This window comes from Ciconia boyciana, chromosome 8 (genome assembly GCF_034638445.1).
Source record: "Ciconia boyciana chromosome 8, ASM3463844v1, whole genome shotgun sequence".
In the NCBI taxonomy this organism is placed as follows: Eukaryota; Metazoa; Chordata; class Aves; order Ciconiiformes; family Ciconiidae; genus Ciconia; species Ciconia boyciana.
In genome coordinates this window covers 21536392-21554914 of record NC_132941.1, presented here as the reverse complement: position 1 = coordinate 21554914, position 18523 = coordinate 21536392, and the positions used below count along the sequence as shown (strand labels likewise).

General features: G+C 38.9%; 1 protein-coding gene across 10 annotated transcripts in view; it reads left to right on the top strand.

The window, feature by feature from the left end:
• PEAK1 (pseudopodium enriched atypical kinase 1) overlaps window positions 1–18523 on the top strand; it is a 140263-nt gene that overhangs the window by 107319 nt on the left and 14421 nt on the right. For all 10 annotated transcript variants that reach the window (XM_072869293.1, XM_072869294.1, XM_072869287.1 and 7 more), the window contains 2 exons: window positions 10265–11398; window positions 13704–17779. In XM_072869293.1, the coding sequence (XP_072725394.1) occupies window positions 10265–11398; window positions 13704–13748 (1179 nt within the window). In that variant the 3' untranslated portion in view covers window positions 13749–17779. The remainder of the gene's footprint in view (window positions 1–10264; window positions 11399–13703; window positions 17780–18523) is intronic.

The window sequence follows — 18523 nt, the reverse complement described above, 5'->3', positions numbered from 1 at the left end:
GAAAAAGTGGAACTTGTCAGTGTTAGTTTTGTGGCCTTTTACTAAACAAACAATTGATTTCTGTCTAGTTTATTCTTCAGCTAACACATAAAAGAAATAAGATTTACTGCTAATATATTAATGAATAGTTGGCAGCTATCTCACTAGATATTGTTACTTCATGGACTTTTATATAGGTAATTCTTTCTGAGTGCTGTATCTCTAAAGTTCTCAATGCTTATCTGGTAGGATGATAGTGAGAAAGACAGCTGAGACTCATATCTCTGTCAGGCTTCCTGTGTGACCCTGAGTAAATCATTGAACTTCTGACTCATTGTTGAAACTGAGATAAAACAGGGATGGGGTCAGGAAGCCCAAGGCGCAGCTGGAGCTGAACTTGGCAAGAAATGCAAAAAATAAGAAGGGCTTCCACAGGTGTGTCAGCCAGAAAAGGAAGGTCAAAGAAAGCATACCCCCCCTTGATGAGCAAGATATGGATTTGATGGGTGGATTGTTCAGTGGATGAGGAATTGGTTGGATGGATGGTTGATTGATTGATTGGTTGCATCTAGAGGGTAGTAGTGGTCAACAGCTCAATGTCCAGATGGAGATTGGTGACAAGTGGTGTCCCTCAGGGGTCCGTATTGGGACCAGTACTGTTTAGTATCTTCATCAATGACATAGTGGGATCGAGTGCACCCTCAGCAAGTCTGCAGATGACACCATGCTGAGTGGTGTGGTTGACACACCTGAAGGATGGGATGCCATCCACAGGGACCTGGACAAGCTCAAGAAGTGGGCCTGTGTGAACCTCATGAGGTTCAACAGGACCAAGTGCAGGGTCCTGCACGTGGGTTGGGGCAACCCCCGGTATCAATACAGGCTGGGGGATGAAGGAATTGAGAGCAGCCCTGCAGACAAGTACTTGGGAGTACTGGTGGATGAAAAGATGGACATGAGCCGACAACGTGCGCTTGCAGCCCAGAAGGCCAACTGTATCCTGGGCTGCATCAAAAGAAGCATGGCCAGCAGGTCAAGGGAGGTAATTCTGCCACTCTACTCTGCTCTGGTGAGACCCCACCTGGAGTACTGCTTCCAGCTCTGGAGCCCTCAGCACAGGAAAGACATGGACCTGTTGGAGAGGGTCCAGAGGAGGGCCACAAAAATGATCAGAGGGGTGGAACACCTCTGCTAATGAAGAAAGGCTGAGAGAGCTGGGGTTGTTCAGTCTGGAGAAGAGAAGGCTCTGGGGAGACCTTACTGCAGCCTTTCAGTACTTAAAGGGGGCTTATAAGAAAGATGAGGACAAACTTTTTTTAGCAGGGCCTGTTGTGATAGGACAAGGGGTAATGGTTTTAAATGAAAAGAGGGTAGATTTAGACTAGATACAAGGAAGAAATTTTTTACAATGAGGGTGGTAAAACACTGGCACAGGTTGCCCAGAGAGGTGGTAGATGCCCCATCCCTGGAAACATTCAAGGTCAGGTTGGACGGGGCTCTGAGCAACCTGAGCTGGTTGAAGATGTCCCTACCCATTGCAGGGGGGTTGGACTAGATGACCTTTAAAGGTCCCTTCCAACCCAAACTATTCTATGACTCTATGATTTATCACCCATCACAGGTGTGTGAGGCCTAATTGATTATTCCATATAGAGCATGTTGACATTCTCAGAAGGGTGGCGCTTTACAGGAACAAAATGTTGTTACCACTCCCGCATGATTGTTTACAAGAAAGATATAAAAAAATAAAAGGTAACGTTGGTGCAACTGATATGTTCTTCTGAAGCTTGAAAAGGCATCTTTTTAAGGCATATTTGTGGGCATAACCATTTATATTTCTTTAGTTATCAAGGACCTCTTTTTGAAAAGATGTGAAATGAAATAGGGAGGTCTTGTGGATGCCACATCCAGTGGTACAAAACAGCCAAGAACCAGACCATGAATATATCTGGCAGTCTACTGTAGTTACAGAATCAACAGTCTGGCATTACTCAGTTCTTTGGGGTTTTTTGGGGTTTAATACAGTGATGCAAAAATGGTTGCTTCTAGGACCCAAAGTGGTATTTTTCTATATAGGCACGTTTGGGTTATCATTAATGTGATTCGTTTTTGCACGGTATGGATGTGCCCTTAAAGTACTCCCTGACAGGCAAGACCTATGTAGTTGTTTTCTTACCTACTGTCATCCTAAATACATTTCTCTTGCAGAAGGCCAGTGAGAAGAAAGAACAGCAATGTAGCATGGTCAAATATGTGCTGTATTTTTTTTCTCTCATAATTCAGATGTCTTAAAAATAGTTCTCAGACTAACAACATTTATTGCAACATAATAGGTGTGATGGTCTTGAGAGTGAGTGAAGTATCCACAAAATATCTTTGAGCTGGAGGTCACCATGAGCTGTTGTGCTGTTATGATGAGAGGAAAAGTTATTCTTGAAAATACCCTCCCTAGCACTTAATGTGATATAGGAAGATAGTCTCACTACACGTGTTCTCTGATTTCTTTAAAAGTCAAGCAGGACCAGCATACAGGACTACAGCTGTCTTTTCATTTTCTCTTTCACATATCTTAAGTATTATGCGTTCAGCTAAGTTGGGTTTTCTTCAGTTGTGTGTTTCTTTGGTGCATATTTTTATTACTGCATTCTCTATGCTAATACATGGAATTATATAGCATTGTTTAAACTGTGGTTACTCGATTTTTTCCCCCTAAAATCAGTTATAGTAAATTTCAGCTTTGTCTTAACATTTGCCTCAAGTTGATCTTTGACTTACAGGTCATCAGTCCAGGATCAGATTTGTACAAAATCTCATAACAACAGATTGCTATTACATTACACAGAGATTTTGGGAATTTAGCTTTAACAAATATACCAGTTTTACTATCATGGGTATTTTTTGTGTGAGCCAAATTACATAATCATCTACCTCCAACAAATAAGCTATGTATTCCTGCCATTTTAAATCTCTTGTCCCCAGAACAGGATGGCAAAAATAGCAAGATTAAAATTATTGGTGTGCCTATTGAATCCAAAATATAGTCTTCCTGTTATTTTTGATCAAGTCTTAGAAATACACTTTGAAAGTGTATATGGAGCCATATCTTCAGAGAGTGCAAATTTATGTAGCTCTCTTGAGTTTTGTAGAACTACCCAAGCAACACTGGCTAACAATCCAGACAGTTCTGAAGTTCTATGATTTTAATATTAGAATTGAGAAAAAATGTGATAATGGGATTTTTTAATTATTATTCTCTTTGTAGAAAACAAGACATTCACCCCCAAACAGTGTTAAAAGTCTTAATGCATAAGTCAAAAAAAATTACATTTTAATATTGTATCTCGAAAAGTAGAATTACAAAAGCACTGTTAAAAATTAAGCTTTAACCATTTGACTACTGCTGAATTAAATTTAGAAGAATGAACCTTTTGTGCAGATGAATGTACCAGTGCACCTTTACATTCTGGTGGTATCACCAGCAAAAGATGCTCTGATAAATTTGGTGGAGAACGAGCACAACTTGTTCTGTTGGTGTGGATATTAGAGGAAACATTGTTTATAGGGGTGTGTTGTTTCAAAGCATTGTATTATGCTTTTTGCTTCACTCTCACCTAATGTGCTAGTAAACATCCTGTGCAAAAAAAGTTGCAGGAAGCCGTGTGGAAATTATTTTGACTGAAACATTATGAATAAAAACAGTAAATAAGTCGTGATCAGAAAACTACTTTTCCAAATGGAAAAAACAGATGTTCCCTTACAAGAAAGGTTTCCATAAAATTCCAGTCCCTTCACTAAGTGCAGTACCATCTTCTAAGTAGTTGGTAGATCTGGGACAATATGGATAAACATTCCCCTGAAACCACAGTCTTATCAGTAATTCCAAATATGTAGTGGAAAGGTTACACTAAAGTAAAAGCAGCAGAGCGCACCAGCTTTTTGTACAAAGTGGATTGGACTAGTTCAATTCTTAGTATCCCTACACAGACTGAATAAGGCAGTGATATACAGGGATCTTTCCTATGGGGGAAAAAAAAAAAAGATTACTCAGAATGAATAATAGTTAGACAAGATCATTACTGTGTCAGTGACGTAAACGACTTCCACTTTCAGTATTAAACTCTCAAGGAAATTAACGTACAATATCTTAGACAAACACATAGAAATCATGATTCAGAGTCCATACGGAACAATACAGACATAAAAAACCAGCAAGGTTATGGCCTGCAGCATGTGTGTCCTGGCCACGGGCACGTGTTGCAGTGCAGTTCAGGTAGGATAACAGGAATTGCAAAGGTGCAAACAGCTCAAAAGGAGCAGTTAAAATTTATTGCTTTGATTGCTACAGGGCAGCAGAAGTTCTTCTAGCAGTAAAACTTTAGGATTTCTGCTACGGTTCCTGTACCAAGTATAAAATAGAGCAACGCAGAAGTAAATAGTATTGGGCTGAATTTGGCTGACAGTTTCCTAGTTGCAGCTGACAATTATTTTCTAGTTATGTTTAGTTTGTCACAGTGTGCTAAGGTGTTTTTTTGGTAATTCAGTTTCCTAGTGGAGCTTCTTGGCAGTAGTGTTATTAAAGGTCATCCCAGAACTTCATGCTTCAGATCAAAATAAAGCTAGGTATGTTAAACTTTTAGCCCATTCCGAGTTCAGTCACAGTAGCATAGAATTCTGTATTTTGGCACATCATTAGAAAGTCAAAGCTCTATTCCAAGGCCAGATCAAGAAAATGAGGTCAATCAGAGATCAAACTGGCCTCCTTGGAAAACAAGGTTGTGCCAAGAACAAGCTACCAATTTGGGATTAGCAAGCTTTCATTCTGCACAGAATTTCATTTGCAGTTGTCCCTCTGTGCAATACAACGAAGTAGCACAGATGGTGCAGTCTTTGTGATCTTCTGTGTTTCTCATTTTCAGCACTTGTAAATTCATTTCCCACAATATTAATCTTACTTTAAGTTCACTGACGCCCTATAAAATGCATAGGACAGAGTGGAAATGAGATTCCCTGCTGGTAAAGTGGAAGTCAGCTGATGGCACAGTAGGCTACTGGAGTCATAAAGGAAAAATAAAAGCTAATACAGAACAGTTTTTAGAAGCTCTGAAACATTAAAATCTTGCTTCTCAGAGATGAGGGTGGGGCGCAGAATTAAAATGGCAGGATATAAAGAAACCTGTCCTGTCCCTATAAACGTGACGGAAGTTCAGTTCATATGGATGCACTAAAGAAAGGATACATGATGACAGTGCATTCCAGTGAAAAGGAAGATGGAAACCTTCTGTTCTTTCCTACTCATATCTCTCCTTTTTTCTCATTGCTTTCTTGCATCATATGGAAGGGCTTTTTACCAACATTGCTTCATGTTTTGAACAACCAGCTCTGTATCAGCTTTAGAAATAAGGCTTGCTAAGCCCTTATCAACACCTTTCTTTTAGCTGTTATCCTGTAACATACCTTCATAGCTCAGCTGATTGTATTTCATTAAAGCAAATGGTAAATGACTGATTGATCCTACTTTCTGTTGGTGTTTTAGTCAAAGTATTTTCACCTTTTTCTTTTCCTGTGCCCAAAAATAGGAATTCAACATACTATTATATATAAAAGGCAACAGGATTTCCATATTTTTTTAGAGTAGATGACTGGAACAGACAAAAGCTTTAAAAATCATGCAAAGAAAACTCACAGTTTTGACATAGCATTAACTGTCACAAACAGAAAAGAAGCTCTGTATCCGCTCCTTTAGCAATTCATCACAAGCAGTCTAAAATACTTGCCAATGAGGCCATCAAATTTCACAATTTGTTCCCTAAATCTTTTAAAATGTAAATATAGACTTTGGTTGCATAACTTACTATAACTCAAACCATTTTGAAAATTTTAAATCTTGGTCATTCAGATGATAGTTTTAGGTGATAGTGGATTTATTCCAATATAAAATGCTAGGGTGAGCATTATTACCCATTAATAGTATTAAACACTAGCATTCACTACTCTGTTGCAAAATGGTAATATAAAACAGAGTTGTGAGTAGCAGCTGCAACTCAGAAAATTATAATATAGTACAATAAGTTTGTCAGTAAATAAAATTTACATTGTATAAACTGTCTTTGAACAGATCAATAAGAAAACTTAGCTTGTCTCTACTGCTTTCAGTACATTTTCCCCATTCTAATAAGATATTGGTAAATTGGAATCTGAACTCTGCAATCTAAAACCCCAGGACTTATCTGGACTCATGCAGCTGTATTTCACAGCAAAAATCTTAAGAGTAGCCAGACGCTTACAGGAACATCAGATTACTGCAGGTCTGTCTTTTTAGAAACTGTTTTATGTGTTCAGACAGGTGTCCAATTTGTTGTCATACTCCAGTTTTTGGGTGCTGCTTCTAGACAGCCTAGCTTTCCATTCCCCTTAATTACAAAGCATCTAGTGTACAAATTTTAGTGTTTGTATAGTCAGCAATTTAATCAGCCTTAAATAACCCAGCTGCCTCTTCCACTTCTCACTTCATGTTTTTGTAAACAAAAAGCAAGAAGCAGAAAATACATCTCAAATCAGATCTTAGCTCTCTTGTCTTTGTAGATATTGCATGCATGTTCATGTAGCCATATACTTCCCTGTATTAAACAAGAGAAGTAAAAGCGTCCAAACGCCATCATTATTGGGCATTTGTGGGATTAGAGATTGTTTCTTTCTTTATTGGTTATCTTTAACAGCAGAATAAGGAGGGAAAAACTGTTTACATGAGAGCAGTCATTTTTGTATTGATTTTAATCCTAATACTATTTAGTCTTTAATTTTTGTTTTGTTAATATAAAGAGAGGAATCTGAAACAAAAACTTGTATTTAAGAACTGACAGAGGGAAAGTTTGGCTCTGCTGTGGATTCAGACTTTAGAGTGGACGCTGCTCTGAAGGTTTTCACAGCAGGGGTTTCACACAGAAGGGTTTCACTGAAGTGAACCACAGTAATAATGGAGGTAATAATGTGACTTGTTCACCCTGGGAAGTGTTACAAGGATCATTATATATAAAGCTCTGTTCTGCTTGATGCTGGAGAGGTCTTAACTGGAATACTGTGGTCATTATAGGGTACCACTCTGCAGAAAGATGTAATAAATGGGGAGAATCCAGAAAAGAGCAACAAATGAGAGGGTTAGGAATAACGATAGAAGGAATGAGGGCTGGTTATTTTTGAAAATAAAACAATGAAGAGGGGGAAAAGTTACATTTTCCTAAGTGTAAAGGTGTAATGTTAAAGGATGGGAATCAATATTTTTTAGTATCAGCTAGGAGAAGGGCTATCAGTTTAATTTGAAGTAAAATCGACTTAGGATTGAATAGCAGGAAGAGAGAGAAAGGACAAGATAGAGAAGGACAACTCTCTTTTGGGGTGTTTTCAGTAAGTTGGAAAGGCGTTTCTTAGGAATGATCCAGCTGGCAACGTACAGATCAGATTCGCCTTGCAGGCCAATTCTGCTGGCTCAGGAAAAGGGAATGGGTGCAAAGGCAGCGTACTTTGCCCCAGTAGCTGAATGCCTTTTGGTGCAGATGTGCATGGCCAGTCATTTCTAAATTAGAAGGAAGCATTATCACATCCACAGAGGCATATGAAAGTGTGCTTTTGTACTATCACAATTCCAGGATTGGCAATGTTTTCTAAAATGAGTGAACCAAGGCTGACTTTGAGAGCTGCAACGCTTATGTCCTATTATTTTAACTGAAATTCCAGTAATAAATTTGAGAGCCCTTTTCTGAAGTAAGTAGGAAAAAGAGGCTGCCTACGACTAAAATTAGAAACTAGGAATAAGTCTCATTTCCTTTGCTTTTCTTTTTCTATAGGCAAGGAGAAATCCTTTTCATAAACTTTCAAAAAGGCCTTGTATTCACCAAATTGAGAAGTATTAATTGTTTTAAGAGCAAATACTCTGTGGATTATATATTCCTAATAGAATATCATTTTTAGCTGGCAGGTGGCATTAGAAATTCTCTGTGGGTAGCATGAAATGTCGTACAATAGCTAAGGGCAAATGCTTCTTTGCACTTTTCTTATCAGCAAGTAAGCTTGAACTTAAAATTAAACTCCTTCAGAATGAGTTATATTTTGGATTAGGTCAGTTAGTATTTTTAAAAACTAAAGGCTGGATTACAACACACTGAACCTTTTCTGCAATTGGAATTGATTATCCCCATGGCTGGCTGTACAAGAAAAAGGCCATGGACTTGAAGGGCATAGAAGACAAAATTATTTTCGTTTTCCTTAATAGCTGTTATCCCAATCAGATTTAATACATGCTGGTAGAGCCTATACAACACTTTGCTATTTCTATCTTCTGTGTAGTATTAAGTATTTAATACATCTGGGGACTTCAGTCTCTACAACAATTAGCTGACATTTTCTTTTCACACAAAGGTTAATGCTGTATTTTTACTGTATTTGTTTAAACTTTATGAACCCTTGAGAGAAGGGAGGGGGGCTTTCCATTGACAACTCACTTGAACTCTAACAGTGTAAAATACATTTGAAAATTTAAATTGGCAAGAGCCACTGTACAAAGAGCGTAACTATCAACATTTCCAGAAAATTATTACTTTCCTCTCTTAAATAAAATTGACTAGAAAATGCATTTTTCAAATTTGTTTTGTTTGTACATGGCAGTTATAAACAGGCAGTTTAAGCTATAGTGTACATAATACGTAGGGAAATGTAAATGCTTGTGAAGTATGGAAATATGTACAGTATCAAAGACAGGAGGACAATCAAAATACTGTCACTACTTGTGTCTACTTCCATATGATTATCTGACAATGCACTTTTCTGATCAACAAGCATAAAAGACTAAATCTCCCATTAAATTATATGTTTCTTAACCACATAAGCACATAAAAGATGAAAAACATTTTATTTTTGGTTTTGGGTTGGGGTTTTTTTGGTTTTTTTTTAGTGAAAGGTAAGTTTATAACTTACCCTACATAAGCTCCTGAGAAGGGGAAAAACAAGAAATGGGGAGAAAAGTCACCTTATGCTGATATTTAGGGCTAGTATGAGATCTGGGCTCCTTGGTTGTTGTGACTGTGTAGAACTAGTGCTGACTTTTACTAACCTTAGTTATCTGGCTTTCCTTGGCTTTCAGAGATGAGCTAAGGGAAGCTGTAACTTCATCTGAAGAGAGATGTCTTCCTATTTTCTCTTCCTCTGAGCTTTGCAGTTAAGACCTGTTGGTGCATTATACCAGCTGAATACTTGGGCTCTAACCTTGTAAAGATTAAAACATACACTTAACCTTACACGCTTTGAATGATCTCACTGAAGTGAGTAGAACTAAGGTTCATATGCAAAGGTCAACACGCCTGAGTCTTTGTAGGGCTGTAATTTTAATCAGTAAATGCCTTAGAACAGAGGCTCTAATAGAGGCTGTCCAGTGCTCTTGTAGGGGGGTTGGAGCTGCCAGTTGTTACAGCAGTGCAAACAATAAGGATAATTATTATGGTGATAATGTACGTATCAACAAAATACAGCTATATATGGCAAAATAAAAACATATACTTAGGATCTTGACAAATGATTGAAAGCAATTAAGTTACCGTATTCTAATGAGTTTCCATTCATCACCTGAGCCACAGCAAGTATGCTTGCCAACGGCCCCTGACATGCACACATACACCCCTCACTGCAGACATGATGTGTTAGCTTGACACAGCTGGAGCTAATAGATTTCAGTTTCCAATTACAGTGGGCAAGGAGCATGCATCCTGTCACTGAACTCAGCTGACAGGTGGTAACTTGTTATGCCATGCTAACTCAGTCATGTGCAATCGTTTGATCATATCCTCAGATATTGTATGCATGTTTCTTTGCATGTCCTATTGCTACTGATGATTTTTATCTTGTTCAAGCTTCACACAAAGCTGAGAGAAGAACACAAAATAAAATTATATGGATAAACAAGTAACTCTAAAGTAAGCTTCACTGTGAATTTACCATATATCAGCTGCTATTCTGACTAAAAGCACAACCTGCCTGAACTGTATTTTCCATTGAAAAATATATGCACAGGGAGAGCTGCCTACACATACTGGTCTGTAGTTGCTTACTGTCCAATGGAAACTGTTCACGTGCCTTAAGATAGTCTGCCAAGGTCACTTCAGTAAAAAATTTTTCAGTGTGTGTTTAGGGCTAGACTGTGGATACCCATCAATGAGCTACATATTGAAAAAAAAAAGGATACAGAATTTACAAATTTAAGAGTTACGTTATGTCTGTTCTGTTTATTTTCTTCCCCCAGATTTGTAAAAGCAAAGCTAAGGAATCCCAGCAGTATTATCACAGCCTGTCTATCCGGCAGAGTCTGGCTATCAACTTTAACATCCAGCAGGACTGTGGCCATTTCCTTGCTGAAGTGCCAGTTCGTCTCCTTCCATGGGAGGATGCCGATGCACCAGAGGTGGAAGAAGAAGAGCAGGAAGAAGAGGAGAAAGAGCCTGAGCAAAAGAACAAAGACACTCCTTCCAGTACAGAGGCTTCACAGAAAGACAGCTCAAGCAACCAAGGGACCATCAGCAAGCCACGCAGCCGTGTTGTGGTCATCACGCGTGAGGTCCCGTACTTAACAGTGGCCGACTTTGTGCGAGAATCTGCACCCCGCCATGCAAAAAGCCCAGATTTATATGAGAGGCAGGTCTGTCTACTCCTTTTACAGCTGTGTTTGGGTCTGGAGCACCTGAAGCCCTATCATATCACACACTGTGATCTGCGGTTAGAGAACCTGCTGCTGGTTCATTCCAGACCAGGAGGCAGCCCTCTGAGCTCTGAGTCCAGTGAACCCAGTCCCAACACTGCTTGCCCAGCCAGATTAATAGTGAGCAATTTCTCCCAGGCCAAGCAGAAGAGTCATATGGTGGATCCTGAGGTCCTACGGGATCAGTCCCGCCTGGCTCCAGAAATTATCACTGCAACACAGTACAAAAAGTGTGATGAGTTCCAGACTGGCATCCTCATCTATGAAATGCTGCACTTACCCAATCCCTTTGATGAGAATCCAGAGCTGAAGGAGAAGGAGTATACTCGTGCTGATCTCCCCAAGATTCCTTGCCGTTCCCTCTACTCTCAAGGGCTTCAACAACTTGCCAGCTGCTTGCTGAATCCCAACCCTTCAGAGAGGATCCTGATATCAGAAGCCAAGGGAATCCTTCAGTGTTTGCTTTGGGGTCCACGTGAGGACTTGTTCCATGCTCTAAGTACATCTTCCAACCCCTCGCGGAGAGATGCTGTGCTTCAGAACTGGCTGGATATCAAAAGGACGCTGCTGATGATCAAGTTTGCAGAGAAGTCCTTGGACAGGGACTGTGGAGTTATTCTGGAAGACTGGCTTTGTTGTCAATATCTGGCTTTTGCCACTATAGACTCACTTCATCGCATTGTGAGAATCATGCAGCAGCACTAGTTTGTAGAGCCTGTTGCTTTTCATGAAGCGCCCCCCACCTCCACCCCAGCCCTCACTTCAGCCTGCCCTAGGGCTCACACTTTGTACAAGTGTTAAAAATAGCTTAGATGTCAAAGCCAGCAACTCTGAGCAAATAGGTTCTAACTGGAGAAATTGCATCCTGTACCCAATATGACAGAAACTTTACTTTTTTGCCAGGCCTGTTAGGGATCGATTATATATACATGACTGCATTTGGATCAGACAGTATGTAATTTCATTAATATCTGGCTGAAAAGGAGAGCAAACTTTGATACCACTATTTCTACCACTGCAGTAAACAAATTGCCCTCCTCTTCTGAGTAGTTTCTGTCATTTCCGTATGTAGCATTGGTTAGTGAATAGCAGTAACCATAAGCAGAAATTTATTAGTTATAAATGTAAGACTAATGATCCACTATGCCACAAAACACACATTTGCCTCCATTCCACATACCATGCAAAGTTTTCTCTCAGCTTAGTCAGTCCCCCACAAGTGGGCTGGAGTCCTCTTTCCTTTGGTATCAACCAAACAGATTCTGATATTTCTCTTACACTTTACACCTTCTTTTTTTGCTCCCCAGATGTGGTTATCCTGCTGACTGTGGCAAGTGTCAGTGGGCAGTAAGCATCTGTGTTCAGTCCTTTTCCCTCCTTCTCTGCCTCTGACTCACTGCCTGCCCATATCCTTTCTAACCATGGATCCGTGATTTCAACAATGCTGCCTTAATCAGACCGTTACCCTTAGCTTGAGACCTCTGCGTTAAAAAGCAGAATATGCACACTTTGTCTATCCCATTTCCTACATGACATTCACCCGTCTGGACAGTTGATGTACTGTAGCTATAACCACATCTATACAAGAACAATAGAACACATGGTGGGCAATTGAAATTCCCCTTCCATCGCAAAAGGCACTAAAGCCTGACTTGAAATGGATAGGACGTACATAACCTTCTCTGACAATCACTGCTATGAATCGGGGATGAAAATAACAGCCACCTCTTCTGTTTTATTTTGGTTTGCTCTTGTCACTTGTGCTATATTGCAAAGTGGGACTGAAATTGGCTCTGCTGGTATGTTGGCAGGAGATAGAAATATTTAGACCTTGTCTGTGTGTAGCTAACAGGCCACATGGAGACACTTTTATGGCAGACAGTTCTCTGAAGGGTAAAAACAAGGGGGCAAAAACACTGTTGTTTAATTATTGAGGGAGCTGTTAAGTTTGGCAGCCACAACTAACAGTATCGTGATCCATTTTTCCCACAGTGGTGTTTGGCTGCATATCTCTTGTCTGTTGTAACTAGTGTTTTCTAATGTTGCTATAGACAACACCCTAGAAATGGAATGTTGTCAAAATAGCTCAAAGAGCATTGCAGTCAGAGTTTTGGACTAGAGCAGGAATTAGTGAGGATTGAAGAGACAGAATTTTAAAAACTCAACCTGAAGGAGCTTTTCACTTTTAGAGGCCGCTGTTGACTTCCTTCCCTGACCTAACGGCCGTTTCCTATGGAACCTCTGCAGCTGTACAGGCGGTATCTTTGCTCAGTATTGCTAGGCTCTGAATTGTTTCCTGAATCACTCTTAAGAATTGATCTGGATGCAGGGGAAAAAGTTATACCGAATATTCTGACCGGGTGATGGAAAGCAGACAGCCCTAGTTACGAGCCTGTGCTTCTCTCCTATGGATCTATGTGCAATTCTTATATGTGTTTTTTAAAGCTGTACATTACAGTGTTCACTTTACACACCAGCCTTTACCTGATGCTAGATCTGCAGCCCCTTCCTTTTACTTTCCTGGCACATAAATGCACAGATATCCATGTGTTCTTTTTATGGTTTGATGTTTCATTTTAATTGTTAAAACTGTGAGGAATCAATTCACTTCAGCCTTGAAAGAAATAGCCACTTTATACACCATATGCATGCTTGGACCAGATGCATGGAAACTGAACAAACAGTCCTGCAGGCTTAAAGTCAGCAAAACTAGCTCTGGATCCACACCGTACATTTGGAGGGGTTGAAATGTCTATATTATTCTTCTCTGGCATCTATCAGAGCTAAGCTGAATAGTGTGTGGAAGCCTACATCGATTGTGCTGTAGTATATAGACTGTCTTTGTGACCTTTCTAAACATTTTTTTGAAACTTCTGATTATTATTCTTTTGTTTGATTCACCTGTATCAGTGAAGGATCAGGCAAGGATAAGGATAATATATTTTAATGTGATTTTTTTTTTTTCCTTTCTCTTTTTGGCAAAAAGGTTAGGATGGCGACATTGATGCAGAAAAAGAGGACAGTGCATTAAAAGCCCAAGTGCAATGCATGTAGTTGAGGTACTTCCACTACATCAGGAAAGAAAGTTTCTACACTACTGCTGAGCAGCTCGTAGAAGAACCTTTACAAAGAATCACACACGTTCAATGCAGCCCTGCTTTATCTGGACACAGGAGGGCAATGCTCTCATAGCTTAAATACACCAAGCATGACAAGCCACTCGCATACTATCTGCTAGCTATTAGTCACAATGTGTTGAGCTACCAGTAGGGCTTCTTGTTCTCTGTGATCTGGTTTTGTGTTTGTTTCATAGTGCGTGTGTGCACATAACTTCTCACCTAATTCATATAGGCTGTACGAGCAATTCTTGGACCACTTGCCATTGCAGTGGGCTCATTCCTTGAAGCTGGTAGGTGTTTCTGTGTTTACGGACACATGTTCTCAGTGTCACTTTCATGTCAACACGCACATGCAAAGTTGAATTTTGAATGTTTTACAACCATATGTATTTAATGCAGCTGGTCCAAAGCCTTTGTATCTCTAGCTATCTAATTTCAGTTTGTATCTTTTGTGATGAACCAATACTCATTTTAACTCTGCAGTATAATCAAGCATGGATAGATGTTCACTACCAATCTCTTTCTTGTGCAGCACTGGGTAAACTTTAGCAATTTGTAATGTTGTGTGTTTTTTTCTTTAAAAAAGAAAGAATGGTCAAAGTAGTTGAACACAATCTGGCCTGAGCTATTCCTTGGGGAGCTTGAGGCTGACTTTGCAGATATGCCCATAACTGATGATTGTAACTGTGTTTGTGGTGGTTCTCCATCCTGGCAACAGATTGTGCCACATAAATATCCGAGAATGTATGCATTAAACTGATTGTAAACAAATCCTGAGAATGCTACAGCATAATTGCTAAGCAAAAGGAAAAAAACCCGCTCTGTTTGTAACTGGGATCCTGTGTATGACAGGAACAAAACCCCTCGCTGTGCATGTTATAACTTACTTGAATATGTGCACAGATCTTGAATTCTTTTTTTAGCAATGTCGCACTTTCAGTTGAGCTCAAGAAATAGGAAGAGCTGCAAATCTAAGATAACAGTATTGACTGTAAATATATATTTTTCTATTAATAAAAGCTGTCATTCAAATATTTTTAACATGAACTGTAAAGATTTTTCCAGTGGAAATTAATTTCTGGAAAAATCAAATGCTTGTTTGAAGAATTATGATGAGTGGTTTCTGATCCTATTAGAGCCATTTAAAACCTCTCTAATGTTACAGAGAGAGCACAGTGATTGGATTCACAATGTTTAGTGCCTTGTCAAAAAACTAAAATGTAGCTGGTCAGTTAGTGGAAATCTTATTCTTTTCATAATAGCCCTAGAAATAATACTGCCCACATTAAGATGCAAAAGACTTTACAAAATTAAATGCTGTACTTCATATGATACTGAGTTGATCTATTCAATGAGATTTGGGTTTGAAGTTTATGTGAATGAGTTCCTTTAAGCTGCTTGTAGTACAGCATAAACCTGAAGTAACAAAATTGTGGGCTTTCAAATTTGGGATCTGCACAGGGAGAATAATAGTGGATAACAAGTCTCGACTGACCACAGTATCAAAAGAAGCCTATTGCTTTGACAATCTACTGCAGCCACTCAGCTTCTAGGAGATGAGGAAGCTGATTAGTCTGGAAGAAGCAGTGAAGTTAAGATGTGCTGCTCCTGCTGTAGGTAGCAGATGTGCTGCACACCGTACTCTGTGGTGTGAAATGCAAACCTCTGTTAAAACAGGAGTTCTAAAAAATACTCCTGAGATGTTATGGAAAATGGTTTTGTTTTGTATTTCTTAAATGGGAATTACTTATTCACTAATTATCTTTCAAACCTCAGATCTGATCCAGTCAATATGCATAACCAGGTGAATATAAAGAGAATCTGCTAGTAAAAACTTGACTAAAAATTTTCAGGAATGAGGGAATCCAGAATTTTATTCTGGAGCCTCTGGAATGTCCAAATATAGAAGCCTGGTCTCACTTCAATATTCAGACATGATGAAATCAATAACTCAAACTAGGATATCATGTTGCTGGCCCACAGACAAGAATGCACGTAGCATTTACAAAAATGTTCCACCTTAAATCTTTTATGCTCTATGCATCCCGGCAGCACCCACAAGGTATGAATGGATCATCCTGACATTTTAACACAGGGGAGTTCCCACATATTAGAGAGGAAAATGTATGTTAGGGTTCAGCTACTTGGAGAATTTATTCAGCAGCTTCACACTGTACATCTTTACATGTGACTTTAGCATGTAAAAATTGTACTTGCTGCTGAAATAAAATGTATCTGTTTCTCAATTCTTGTGCTGAGATGCCCCACCTAAATTATTTTTTTTGTTTGTAATAGCAATTAAATTCATATGTAAATATAAGTTAAATAGTCTTGGTTTTATTTAAATCAGTTGTAACTTTTCTGAGGGATATAATGGAAACTGAATCAGACCTTTTAATGCACTTTCCTTTCCCTCTTTCCCCGAATAGGAATTAAGCTGTTTCTCTGTAGAAACAGTACATGACCATTATTCTCTGCATGACTAGGCCATCTATTTTACTCTGATTTTGCAGAGGTAGTGTTTGGTTCTGCCAAACCTCCTGTAAAACCTAGAGCACAATCAGAGCCCTTCAGTCCACATAGAGAGAGATGTGATGATGATTTAGTTATGCAGTAAGATAACATCAAAGAAGTGCAGAATAGAATTTTAAATACCTCTATAAAAATACACCTGTGGAAATATTCTGTAAACAATCATCTGGATTCCAAACACTTCAAAGGAGGAATACACAAAAAATACTTTTCAAAAGAAATATTGGGGAGAAATTTCTTTACAGCACCCTCAACTCCAAAAGGAGGAGCAAGTCTTTCCCACTGCCGTGTTGCAGAGAATTTCTAGTAGACACTTGTATGGATTTTATTATTCACCTGGATGCAACATTAGAAGGATGGTGTTTTTTAGTAGATGTAGAATGTAATTTAAATAATTTCCTGTAAGTCTCCTTGCATTGGTGCTCCATTCGGCATTTAGTTGGAAACCACAGAATGCTTTCAGATCAAGCAGAGTTGCCAGTGAGAAATGAAATACTCAACTTACCTGTACGTAAACATTTTACCACTCTACAGAATTTGAGAATTTGGTTTGTACTTAAACTATAAAGATTTTTTTTTTCCCATAAATCCAAGGGGAAGATTTCAGGGATTTAGAAGAGGTTGGAACTTTTTTTATATGGAGGAAATATTTGTTCATATATATATACACATACATATATATATATGAGTGCGTGTGGGCATGTTTTAATATATATATGTATGTATATGAATTTTTGTATCCCAAAAGTATTCTTTGCCCCTTTTTGCTTGCAAATATATATATTATATATTGTATATATAATATATATTTAAGAGTGTGTAAATTTGAATATAGTCATTTCATAAATAACACCTCTTCAAAAAGGACTCAAAACTTCTGTTTCTTTGTCCTTTGGCTTGTTGGTATTAGAAGGTTTTGCAGTTGAAATCCTTGGGTTTTTTTCTTTTAAAACTTAATTATGCTGAGCATTTAAGAATATGTTCTTGTTTTTAATAAAAGGGGAAATTTATTTTTAAATTAGGGATTACAAAATCAATGAACTTTTATAAATGGGATTTCTTTAAATCCCTTGAATAAGGGATTTTTTTATTATTATTATTATTATTTCAACTCCATTCTTGTGGGTAATTTGTATTTGGAATTCCTGGTTGCATTGCTTTATCTGGTGCTTCATATTGATATTTACACGTTTTTATATAAATAAGTATATAAACTTCAAGCCTTCCTTTGTGATCAGGAGCAGTTACACTCTGGTTTGCTGTGGTACTTTGCTGTGTACTCTGTGGCATTCATGTTACTGTGTAAATAAACTAGTTTTATTACACTCAAAATAAAACTTGCGGTTCTCTAATTTTTCTCTCTTCCTAGGAAATTAGATGAAAATGTGTATTTCTGAGGAAAGTGCATGTGGTAAGTCCAGCAAAAGATTTTACTGCAAGACTAGCTGGCTGGTCTGCAGCAGCAGCTAGTGTGCAAGCATGGCAGATACAAACTTCAGTTGATGAGACTGATGCTCAGCACCTCCAGCCATGCCACCATGGTGGCCGTGCATCCCAGCTACAGGAATTGCCAGTGCTTGGGACATTGTGCCACCTCTGGTGTTTTCCCCAGAAGTTTCACCATGGCTGGTGCTATTTCAGCTCCATCTGGACAAGTGGCAGTGGTAGCCCAAAAATAAACTGGCCACCAGCAGCTGCTGTTGATTGAACCAGTGTCTTGTAAGGCCTTCTTGGAGAGAAGTGACTTGACACATTAATGAAAATGGAGACAGCTGCATGTCCACACTGGGGCAACCCTTATTACTTAAGGAGCTGAGCCAAAGTTAGCAATTTAGCTAGCGTGGACAGGGCTTAAATAACCTGCTGTGAAGGAATAAAATGACTCTTAAGTCAAATTTTTATACACTGTGACAAAGCAGGATGCCTCTAAGGCAGTCATCTGCAGTGGAATTCATTTTGTGTCTAATCCGTTACCTTGAAGCATACAGCCTCATGGAGAGTCTGTGAAAAACAGATGGGATAATATGCATCTTCCATGATCATGCAGACACACTTCAGTGGCAGTGAGATCAAACAGCTCAATTTTGTACCCAGATTTGATAGGCAGCAATCGTGGCTGCAGATGCTAATTTATTAGTATAGAACAGATGACACC